Source organism: Bubalus bubalis, chromosome 24, assembly GCF_019923935.1.
Source record: "Bubalus bubalis isolate 160015118507 breed Murrah chromosome 24, NDDB_SH_1, whole genome shotgun sequence".
NCBI lineage: Eukaryota > Metazoa > Chordata > Mammalia > Artiodactyla > Bovidae > Bubalus > Bubalus bubalis.
Genome location: NC_059180.1, coordinates 38923570 through 38935556, shown reverse-complemented (window position 1 = coordinate 38935556; position 11987 = coordinate 38923570). Strand labels below are relative to the sequence as shown.

The 11987-nt window shown below is 47.3% G+C and overlaps 1 protein-coding gene across 1 annotated transcript in view; it reads right to left on the bottom strand.

Annotated features, from left to right (window-relative positions):
• ADCY9 (adenylate cyclase 9) overlaps positions 1-11987 on the bottom strand; it is a gene marked incomplete in the record, with an annotated part of 86252 nt that overhangs the window by 4152 nt on the left and 70113 nt on the right. The window contains 2 exon segments of the mRNA XM_045164297.1: positions 3722-3939; positions 4472-4576. Of these exon segments, the coding sequence (XP_045020232.1) occupies positions 3722-3939; positions 4472-4576 (323 nt within the window).

Below are 11987 nucleotides of genomic sequence, written 5' to 3'. Positions count from 1 at the left end.
GCTGTGGGCTGCCTCTCTGCTTCACACAGTAACTGCCAGAATGATTAAAGCAGATTAAATACATGAAGTGCCCATCAGGCGCCCAACACACAGCAAGGGCCACTGCATGTCCTCCTTTCCATGCTCAGACGACTCCTGGTGGTAAGTGCGAGATTCCTTATGGCTCTCAGGTTCAGAAGAGGAAAAAACGCCACCCCCCAAGTATTGACCGCCCCTCCATCTTCCCTTTCACTTGGTGAGTGAGGACACAGGGAAAAACAACAAAGCAGCTACAAGGAGGAAACGTAATGGCTATATTTCTGCAGTCAAGAGGCAAAGTGAAAGTTGCTCAGTCGTGTCTGACTCTTTGCAAACCCATGGACTATACAGTCCATGAAATTTTCTAGGCCAGAATACTGGAGTAGGTAGCCTTTCCCTTTTCCAGGGGATCTTCCCAATCCAGGGGCAGTCTCCCGCCCCTGGTGGCTCAGCTGGTAAAGAATCTGCCTGCACTGCGAGAGACCTGGGTTCAATCCCTGGGTTGGGAAGATCCCCTGGAGAAGGGAATGGCTACACTCCAGTATTCTGGCCTGGAGAAATCCATGGACTATACAGACTATACAGACTCTCGCAAAGAGTCAAGAGGCAGGATCCACACTGTAAGCTGTGCTGCTCGTTTGAGATGAATACCGAGCCATCCCACTTCTGGGAACAGGGATGAGCTCATGTTGGATCAATCCTTTCTCAGATAGCGACCACACACCCTGAAGTGTTAGTCACTCAGTCGTGTCCAACTCTTGATAACTCTATGGACTCTAGCCCACCAGGCTCCTCTGTCTAAGGGATTTCCCAGGCAAGAATTCGGGAGTGGGTTGCCATTTCCTTCTCCAGGGGATCTTCCTGACCCAGGAATTGAACCTGAGTCTCCTACATTATAGGCAGATTCTTAACCATCTGAGTCACAAGGTAAACCCTGAACAAAATATAAAAACAAATGAAAACATTGGCGATTGGCCTGAAGCAGTAAGAAAGTGGAGCTACACCTGGAAGAAGTTGAATTGAGGTGGGGGGGGTGTGGTTCATCTGCAGAGAGCCATTAGTCAGCACCATGTGTACGATGGCTACAACTCAGATAGAAAAGCTCCAGTTTCACTGACTTGGAAAACCAGGAGAGAGAGTTCAGCATGCCCACAGATGGAAAATGAGGTTGGGCATCCCAGAGGGAGAGGACCCAAGAAGGGAGAGCCCTACATTCTGCACACAGGCTCTGCTCCCATCTCTGGCAGACCCTTGAAATGCACATGTGTGCAGCCAACTCCAAGCAGCCTAATAAAGGCAAAAAGAACAGCTGCTGCCCACCTCAGGGGAGACAGAGTTTGGCATTTGAGTTCAGATCACTTATCTAGCTGCTGAAACAAACAAAAAGTTGATACTCTTCAAAGGAATGTAACAGAATGGACAGTTTTGTATACAATGTGCACAACATAATCCAAAATTACTAGACAAGCAAGGAAACAGGAAAACATGGTCCCTCCTCAACAAAAAGCAATCAAAAAAGACCAACCTGAGGTTACCAAAAGGTTGGAATTGGAGGTTGTTGTTTATAGTGTGTATATATATGTAACATGTGAAAACCATAACATAAGGGATGAGAGGAGAGGTAATGTACCTATACTGATACAAGATTTCTACATTTAAAGTGAAATGATACAATATTAACGATATGAAGACTACAAAAATACAAGACTGCCTAGAGCAACCACTAAAAGAAAAATAATGCAAAGAGGTATGGCTAAAAACAAAGTATATTAAAATATAATAAAAAGGCAGATATTGTCAGAGTGATTTAAAAAGCAAGACCCACAGGAGATGTATTTCAAATATAAAGACCCAGGTTTTAATTTTTTTAAATGGAAAATGATATAGCATGCAAACAGTAGCTAGAGTGACTGTTAATATCCAAATAAAGCAGTCTTCAAGACAGAGTATTACTAGGCACAAAGATGGACACTTCAAAATGATAAAAGGATTAATTACCAGGAACATATAACACTCACAAATGTGTATGTACCTTAAAAAGGGCTTCAAAATACTTGAAACAAAGAGACAGAGACACAGACAATTCTGTGAGATAGATACAGACAATTCCATAACCATAGCTGGAGATTATTTACTATCTCAATAATTGATAGAAATAATAATCATCTTATCAATTATCTCAATAATGGATAGAAAAACCACCCAAATTTTCAGTAGAGAGACACATGATCTGAACACTGCTGCCAATCACCTGAATCTAATTGAGGTTTATGGATTGCAACATCCTGAGAATGCAGAGTTTTCATTCTTTTTAAGTGTGTATCGTACGTTCATCAAAACAGACCACATGCAGAAATCACAGAACAAGTTCTAATGAATGTAAATGGAATGAAGTCACATAGTGAGTGTATGCCTTTGATTATAATCAATCGAACATTAATAACTAATGTATCTAAGTACCATTTTTCACTAAAAGGAGCCAGGGCTCTTTGGAGAAATAGCTGACGCCTGTGCTGGGGCAGGGAAAATATAAAATGAGTTGTGCTGGAAAGTAAGAAATGGCTCAAAACAAATGAAAGAGCTATGTCAAAAGGATGCAAGAGCCAGCCTGAACGGGGGCTTCCCATGGCCAGATTCAGGACGACTAGGGCATCACACTCATTAGGACAGTGATCAATGATGCCCTGTTAAGTAAAACAAGACTCCATGCAGGTTTACATGGATCTCTATGCCCATACATGGAGAGATCAAGTGGTAAGTGGGGAGAGGCTGTTCACTGCAGAATGCCAAGTGTTAAGTGGAGAACGTGCGGTCAGTGCTGCGGCAGGACAGTCGCCATGCTGACCAGCACAGTAAGGACTATTACAGGCAAGAGTCATCAGTGGAGATGAGTCAAGTGAAGTGCGATGAAGAACAGGATCTCTACATGATGCCATGGGTGGCTGAATAGTCACAGGGAGAAAACAACAAGCACAGACTGCAGAAGCTAGCAACAGTCGCCCAGATGATCAATTTCACTGCCCAACGAAGGTCATCACAGCGGCACCTTGGGCCTCTAGGGCTGGAGAAGACAAGTCCCCTCCACTGGGTATGGACACACCCACAGCCCAGACAGAATCCTGAGGGATTCAACACAAATCCAACTTCAGTAAGATTTTATATAAGAGCCTGGCCTGCATGCTTCAAAAACATCAACGTCTTGGAAGATGAAGGATGGCTGAGGAACTGCCCCCAGATTTGAAGATGGAAGGGGCCTGACAACCATGTAACACAGCGCATGACCCTGGATCAGGTCCCGGACCAGAGGAGAGGACATGCTGTCAGGGACGCAGGGGGCCACCCGACAAAACTGGAACAGGAACTGCAGCCTGTAACTATGATCATACACAAGAACACCCCTATTCTCAAGAAATACAGTCTTAAGGGGTAGACAGCACAATGTGTCCAATGTATTGCAAATGGTTTAGAAAAGAAAAAACACACATAACTTTCACAGGGAGAGAAAAGAGGATGAAGCAAGTACCATAAAATGTTAAACATTGGTAAACTGGGTATAAAGGGAATAAAGGGAACCCTCTGTATTATTCACTCTGTTAGTTTCAAATTATTGACACACTGACACTGGAGGGGGCAAGGGGACTCAGAAAAGCAGCGGCGGGGGCGGGGGCAGTGCTTCTACCTGCAAGCCTTGGCTCCCTCTTACCTGTCTTCCTTGATAACATCGACAAAGTGGGCGTCCGTTTTCTCCCGGATGTTCTTGAACCTCAGCGGCAGGAGAGCCGACTGATCCAGGCTCACGCCTGCCCACCTGCCCTTCTCCTGTAAGATCTCGCACAGGGAGGTCTGACTGTTGGTGAGCTTCTCCTCCGGGGGAGGGCTCAGAAGTCCATTTTGCGTTTTGGAGCTGGGTCCTCCGGAGGCCTGCATCAGGACAAGCGGGGCAAAAGCAGAGGCTGGCACGTGGGCTGCAGTAGCGCCGTCCCCCCGATGCAGCCACACCAGAGGCCCCTGGACTGTGCCCCACACACCGCAACCCGCACCTCTGGGTCTGTGTTCTAACCCGAGCAACCATCTGCTTCTCCCCGTTCCCCCCAACTCCTCCAGGCAACCAGGACATGGTGGGGGCAGACTCCTCTCTCACCCTGAGGAGGCCCCTCTTCTCCTCCACATCCACCTTCCACCAGCCACTGAGTCCAGCTTCCAGCCCCACAGAGCCTCCCAAACTCCCCTCAGCCACACGTCCTCAGGTCTCACTGCTGTCAGGGAGTCCCACCAGGTCAGCATCCATCCTGCTCTTTATCCGTCTGTCCAAAACCCAGAGGACTAGAAGGTGTGCAGTGATGTCACCCAGGAGGAGTTTCCCTCAGAACTGAGAAGCTGACCCGACAGCACGTCCCCTCTGGTGGGCACATTGAGAGAGGCGCTGGCAGGGACCAGGGCTGAGAGCCAGTACCTTGGCGCTGTTCTTGGGCTCCTCTTGACAGCCGTTCTGGACCGCTCCACCTTCTGCACCAGCTTCTGGCTTGGGAGTGAACGTGATTCCGCACGATGGGCAGGTCTACAAGAAGAGCACAGAGCGTAGAGCTCACTCGGGCAACACAACCTCACTACGTGACTCAGATGAGTCGGCTGCTGTTGCAATCTGTCACACAAGAAGGGCACAACCCAACGGAAAGTTTACCAAACGCCTCAGGACAAGTTACAAAGGAACAGGCAGCGTGAAAATGGAAACATCCATACAGAGGCCTGTACGTGAATGCACCCTAACAGCGGCTACTCTTTAGCAGAAACAACTCAAATGTCCATCAGCGGGTGAGTGGATCAATGAAATGGGGGATGAACGAAACATTATTCAGCTCTCCAAAGGGATAAAGCCCTGATACACACGACAAAATGCATGAACCTTGAAAACTCGCTCAGTGAAAGCAGCCAGACACAAGAGGCCACGGATCGTAGGACTCCATCCGCATAAAATGTCCGGAAGAGGTGACTCCACAGAGACGGAAAGGAGACTACTGGTTCACAGGAATGAGAGGCATAAGGGGATGCAGAGTGACTGGAATGGGTGTGGGGTTTCTTTTCAGGGGAATGAAAATGTTCTAAAATTGACCATGGCGATGGCTGTACAACTTTATGAACATACTAAAACCCAATGAATTAGATGCTCTACAAGGGTGAATTTTATTGTATGTGAGTTATATCTCAATACAGCTCTTGCTAAACTAGCCACTAACCCACACTCGAACCCTAAGTGAAGGTTCTCAAGCTCCCTGGGAAGGTGGGCTGTTCTTGTAAAGCAGAGGGATGAGCTTACAGACCCAGCCCTTCTCACACGTTTGCAGGAATTAGCTGACCTCGAAAAGACCCAACACTGCCGGATATAGTATTGATACCACACAGGGAATATAGCCTGTAGTTTACAATAACTACAAAGAGAAGATCACCTTTAAAAATGTTAACTGCTATACTATATACCTATAATTCTTGCCTGAGGAATCCTATGGACAGAGGAGACTGACTAGCTGCAGTCCATAGGGCCACAGAGTCAGATACGGCTGGAGAGACTTAGCATGCACAACTTATATCATATCACACAACAACTATACTTCAATTTGTAAACAAGTACTGACCGGGATAGTATTGTGTTGGCCAAAAGGCTTGTTCGGATTTTCATACCTTTGTGCAGAAAAACCCAAATGAACCTTTTGGCCAACCAAATAGAAAGGGCAGGGATTTCGTTTCTCACAAACCAGAGTTCAAATCCCTTTTCTTTTCTGGGGGAAACTGTATTGATTCTAAGTTTAAAACAAATGAAACAGAAACCTTAGAGAAAAATGTCTGATCTCTGGGGGGAGCCCCTTGTGCTCCATGAGGGTCTCACCAGGTAACAGTGGGTGGGTTTGATCCCCTGCCCCCTAGACACACAGCAACTTGAACTATTTGCCGGCTTTGTTTTAATTGGATTAAAACACCCTACATACTGGGTTTTGTCAGGCACACAAATTCCCCCTGTGAAACGTTTGTTAGACCATTAAAGGCCTGTCTCTCCGCTTGAGCAGCTGTCGGCACCTCTGACCCCAAGAAGCCCTTGCTGGGGGCTCTGGGGCCATGCCTAAACTGAGCAGCTGACATGCAGGGCAGCCTCTCTGCAGGCGCAGTGGGTCAAAGCCACTGTTCTAATGACAGCAGCTGCCAAGACATGGAGACACCTCAGTGCCTAGGACATGCCAGTGCATCCTGTCAGGTGCTTATCCATGCGACACCCATGATCTCGTGTGCCTGATCTCTGTTAATCCTCCTGTCACTGCTGTGAGGCAGAAGTGACTGGCCACAGTGGGGGGTCTGACCATGGGGCTCCTGACCCCTGACCACCACGCAGCAGCCTTTCTCTGCCTCTTTTCTTGGCACAAAGGGGACCCAAGAATAATCCTGGCACTTTGATCTCCTCTGCCTTGTTCTCCTGAAGTGACCCGGACAGTTATAGCCACCTCCTGGCTCCTTTAAGTGCCACCAAGGGAAGCTTCACCAAGACCAGCTAAGGTCCCCGGGACAAGGGACTGTTTGCACCGAGCAGCATGCTGGCTGTTGCCCAGGAAACCCAAGCTCCCGTGGAGAAGGCCAGGAGCAAGCTCTGCATCTTCCCAGATTACCCCTCGGCCACCCGCATCGGGACGAGAGCTCTGGAGGGAAGGTTGTAACTATTTCTCTAACACACTTGGGTGCCTCTGTATTTGTTTTTAACACATTTCACATTTCAACACACACACCTTATATTCTCTTTAGAATGTATGGCACGGAGCTATAAGATAGATTTTTCTTCAAGGCTACTTCTCTTCACAAGATAAAACCAGCTGTAAGCCAACAGCTGTCGAGGAAGGGGAGGGGGACATGGAGACCTCTCTTCCGAGAATCAAGGAGAAAACATGAGGAAAGTCCTGCTTTGCCTGCTCAGTCTCAGCAAGCCTCCTAGGACCAGGAGAAGTGTCCCTTGCCTCCTAAACTCGAGACGCAGGTAGAACATGGCAGACAGGAGCACATACACAGCAAGAGTGCACATGACCCACAGGGGCCTGTGCCGAGTCCTCACAAGCACCTGGGTAACACTGTGATCAGCCCATTTCCCACCCGAGGGCACTGAGGCAGAGAGAGAAGGGACTGGCCCAGAGTCACAGGTACAGACCCCAACCACACATGTGACACCTCTGGCTGAACAGGGGCCACCTGCCATGTGGGGCAGAGGCTGCCCAGGCTGCAGCCTGCCACGGGAGGGCCAGGCACCCTCCCCAAGCTAGTGGGTCGGCACAGGCATGCACACTCCCAAATGGATGACTGCTGTTAACAAATCCTAGAGAAAAGTAGAAGCCAAATATTAGAGGAAGACAGAAGCAGTCATTATTACAGAAAATGAAAGGCATTCAGAAACAGTAAGAACAGCAAGCGGACATCCTGAAAATACTGGAGGCAAAGTAACAAACAAAATACACATCTGTAAGAACCAGGCACAAAACCTCCAAGTCATGGAGTGCAGAACCCTGGAAACCTCCTCAGGTTTCTGAGCCCTAAACGACCACTGAGTTTAATGACCGAGGCTGATAAGGCAAGAAGAGTGTCATTGTGCTATGATAAAGTTCCATCAGAAAGTCAAAGTAAGAAAATATTTGGTATTTGGGGAAATTCCCTACATGTGCAATACTCTACTACCTGATGACGCCAATTAAATGAACTGGACTAACCTTCCCATTTCAATTCACGTGTAGTGTAGTATATAACAATAATAACTATATTTACAACAAAACAATACAAACATAATATTTTATATGTGCATACTTAATGTTTTACTTTGAAACACTTTTAGACTTAAACAGAGCGGGAAAGACAATTCAGAGAGTCCCATACGAAAACCCGAGCTTCACTGACAGTTAGTATCTTACATGAACCGTGGTCCAGTTATCAAAACTAACAGCTTAACGCTGGCACCGTACTATTAACCACACTGCAGATTAAAAAAAAAAATACTGATTTGTCAAGATTCATTCCACTATTTGCAACAGATTTGCTTTGCAATTTATGCAAATTCAAAATAATTTGAAAAATACACGCAAATACAAATATTAAAAAATATTCAAATTCAAATATTCAAAAAAATATACGCAAATTCAAAATAATTTGCATATATTTTACTTTATTGATATATTTTGGCCATGGCACGTGGCATGTGGGATCTTTGTTCCCTGACCAGGGATCGAACCTGTGGCTCCAGCCGTACAGTCCTAACCACTGGGAGTCTTAACCACTCTAGGGAAGTCCCTGATGCAGTTTTCATTCAGATGTTCTTTTCCTGAACCAGGATCCCATGCACATTTAGTCTCCTCCAGTCTGGGACGCTTTTGATGAGTCCTGGCCCTTGAACTTGGATTTATCTAATGTTTTCTCAGAAGTTGATGGAGGTTTGGGGTTTGAGGGAAGAATCCCATAGAGGGGATGCACTCTTCTCTGCACATAACATGTGGTGGTGGGGGTTGGTTCCATTCATCGTGATGCTAACCATCATTGAAGGTGGGCTCTGCTAGGTTTCTCACTGCCAAGTTACTCTTCTTCCCTTTATCTGTTCATTTATTGGCTGAGCTGCACAGCTTGGGCGATCTCAGTTCCCTGACCAGGGACTGAACCTGGGCCAGGGCAGTGAAAGTGCAGAGCCATAACCCCTAGGTCACCAGGGAACTCCCTCAATATCCTTCCCTTTAAAATGAATAACTACCTGAGGGGAGATGCTAGGAGGCTATGCAAATGTCCTGTTTGTCCCTAAACTTTTATCCACTTCAGTTAGAACTCACCAATGGATCTTGCCTGAAGCAATTATTACTGTGATGCTCTAAAGCTGATTTTCTTTCATTCTTTTTATAATCTATTAGCTGGAGTTCTACAAGGAAGAGCTATCGATTTATACGTGATGTGCTTCCTCCTAATTGAAGGAAACATGCACACGACTAAAACTATAGATGTAACTTGAAAAGTCCTTTAAAAAAAAAAAAAACAAACAAAACTTACTTTGCATCCACATTTCAGAGCCAGCATTCAGATTACTATTTACTTATTTGTACAGCAGGTTCATGGAGGTACAATTCATGCTGTATCTATCCAACTCACTATCTAAGGTATATAATTCGTAGTCCTTAGTATAGTCACAGAATTGTGCAACCATCACCACCAATTAACTCAGACAACTATTTACAATAAATACTTAATGTCTAAACTGACGTGAGTTCGATCCCTGGGTCAGGAAGATCCACTGGAGGAGGAAATGGCACCCACTCCAGTATTTTTGCCTGGAAAATCCCATAGACAGAGGAGCCTGGCGGGCTATAGCCCATGGGGTTGTGAAGAGTCAGACATGACTGACCACTCATGCACAAACTACACACACAGATAGAGAAAGAGAAAAGTCTATTACTTTTTCCATCTATTGATCAGATCAGATCAGATCAGTCGCTCAGTCGTGTCCGACTCTTTGTGACCCCATGAATCACAGCACGCCAGGCCTCCCTGTCCATCTATTGATGCAATGAAATAAAAGGCCCTCACGTCCTCAAACTGGATTGAGCCTATTCATAATGATTTCACATATAAATAACAAGGAGATCAAAGAGATGATCATTTTCTTAGAGTCATTTAAAAAGCCACAGCAACTGAAACAGCAGGGTGGTCCCAGGTGTGTGTGTGAGTGCTAAGTCGCTTCAGTCATGTCCGACTGTGCGACCCTGTGGACTATAGCCCACCAGGCTCCTCTGTCCATGGGGTTCTCCAGGCAAGTATACTGGATTGGGTTGCCATGGTCTCCTCCAGGGATGTTCCTGACCCAGGGATTGAACCCACATCTCTTGCCTCTCCTACAAAAGCAGACAGATTCTTTACCATGAGAGCCATCTAAGTATAATATAACCCTTATGAGCTGGAACAGGTCCTCTCTGAATCGCCCCTACGTGGGCAAATCCACACCACTAGCCTCATTACCAACTGCAAACAGGGAAAAAGGCCCCATGAGCACACGCCCTGGGTTCTGAATAAGGGACTGAGGCAAATGCAAGATCAGCCAAGCAGGTGCCTCCTGGGGAGGCCTTTCAGAGGTGACGTAAGATGCTCTCACAGCTCATGGGGCTCAGTGGGTGAGTGCCAGCACTTGTCCCTTCCCCACAATGTGGGATGCCAGGACCTTCCTGAGCAGCATCCCTCACAGCCAGTCGCTCAAGAAGCCAGGCCTGGGTGTGAAGGGTTCCCTCTGACCTAAAACCTCAGGGCTGAAGCCCTTGACCTCTGACACCACTACTGTTTCTTAGCAGGTCATCACCATATTCAGACTATTTGATGAAATATCAGGTGGCAATTCTCCAGCTGTGAACTGGCTGATAACTTACAGACACGTGGGGTATGAGTGACAGGAGCAGAAAACAAGAGCTCTGCAGGCATTCACCTTGGCTCTGTTCAGTTCTTCCCAGGCTTCTAGTGCAGCCCTCAGTCTAGCTCTGCAGAGTTACAGGTCTCTGTGCATCATCAAAAAGTTAAAAAAGCCAAAAGGAAGCTGTATTTATCTACTTCATGCCAGGCACCCTGCTAGGCACTCAGGAGAAACTGAAGTTATGTTACACACGGGCCCTGTGTGCAAAGAGCTCACAGGAAGGTGCACAAGAAATGAAAGCACATATTTCAGGTTGCGTGTGTTATAACCAAGTGGTACAGAGTAACTGAGCTAGACTTCAAAGACAGGGAGGTGGCCTTACTAGCTGGAGGAATAACAGGAGACTAAGGGGGCTGCAGGGCGACAGCAAGAGGGGAGTCTGGGGGACAAGGAAGCAAGCGCATCACAGAAGAGAGGCGTGACAGGACCAGACGCGTGGATTCACTCCCCGAGAGTTTATGCAACCCCTTTCCTCTAAGTCCTTGGTTCTTTCTTGAAACTGCAGCGAGTCACTCTAACACCGAGCTCCCCTGCTGAGCTTATGATCAATCTCTCTATCCAAAACCTTCCTCCCTTTCCTGTGCCCTCTGACCTCGACGCTGGGCCAACTGAACACGCCTCAGCCAGCACTGGGAGACTAAGATGGTATTGCTGACAGCACCATCAGGGTTGAATTGCTGCTGTCGGTGTCACCGCCAGGTTGCTTTTTCCAGGGCAAGATGAGCCACAGACCCAAGCCATAGGCCACCAGGGACCCCAGGCCAGAGAATCATGAGCCAGAGCCATCCTGACTCCTGAAACCACAGTTCAGAAATGTCACAGCATGACGACTAACTCCAGCTTCGCTAGTCTTCCTCTTAAACTCAAAGACCAAGCGGGAGCGGTCTGAGGCTCGTCCCCCACCGCATTGCTTGGCACCTGCAGATAAACCCTGACTCTGCTGCAGACACAGGGTCCTTGGGCTTGGTTATAGAACTCCTTCCACTAGACAAGCAGGCTGCCAAAAGGTGCAGCTTGAAAGAAGAAATCTGTGGTGAAGAGGCCAGAGAACTCTGCATACCATTTCACTCTCTGGAGACCTACCCATGCATGTTACTGTGCTAAAACTCTGAGCAGGCCTAGAGCAAGAGACACCTTCAGTGTCACTTAACCCACACTGACTTGACTGCAGAACACTTTTTCCATACTTGACACCTATGCCATCCTGAGAAACTACTGCTCGAGGGAACCTACTTGGGGAAACCCTCTCTCTGACAGGCCCCTTAAGCTGGGCAGGGTTTCCCATGCTGGGCAGGGGTCGGGAGATATAGGGAGATAGAAATGCCCATGGGAGCCAACTCTTGATGGCAGCAGCAACCAAGGGAAATAAGCTTGTTGACAGAGAGAGTCTGCAGATCCTGGGAAAGGACAGGGAGGAACTTGTCTGTGACCCAGCGAATTACAAAAGCTCACGGTAGTGCGGATGACACCAGCGACAGGCCAGGGACCCACGTGAGGCACTGCCCGCTCACAGGAG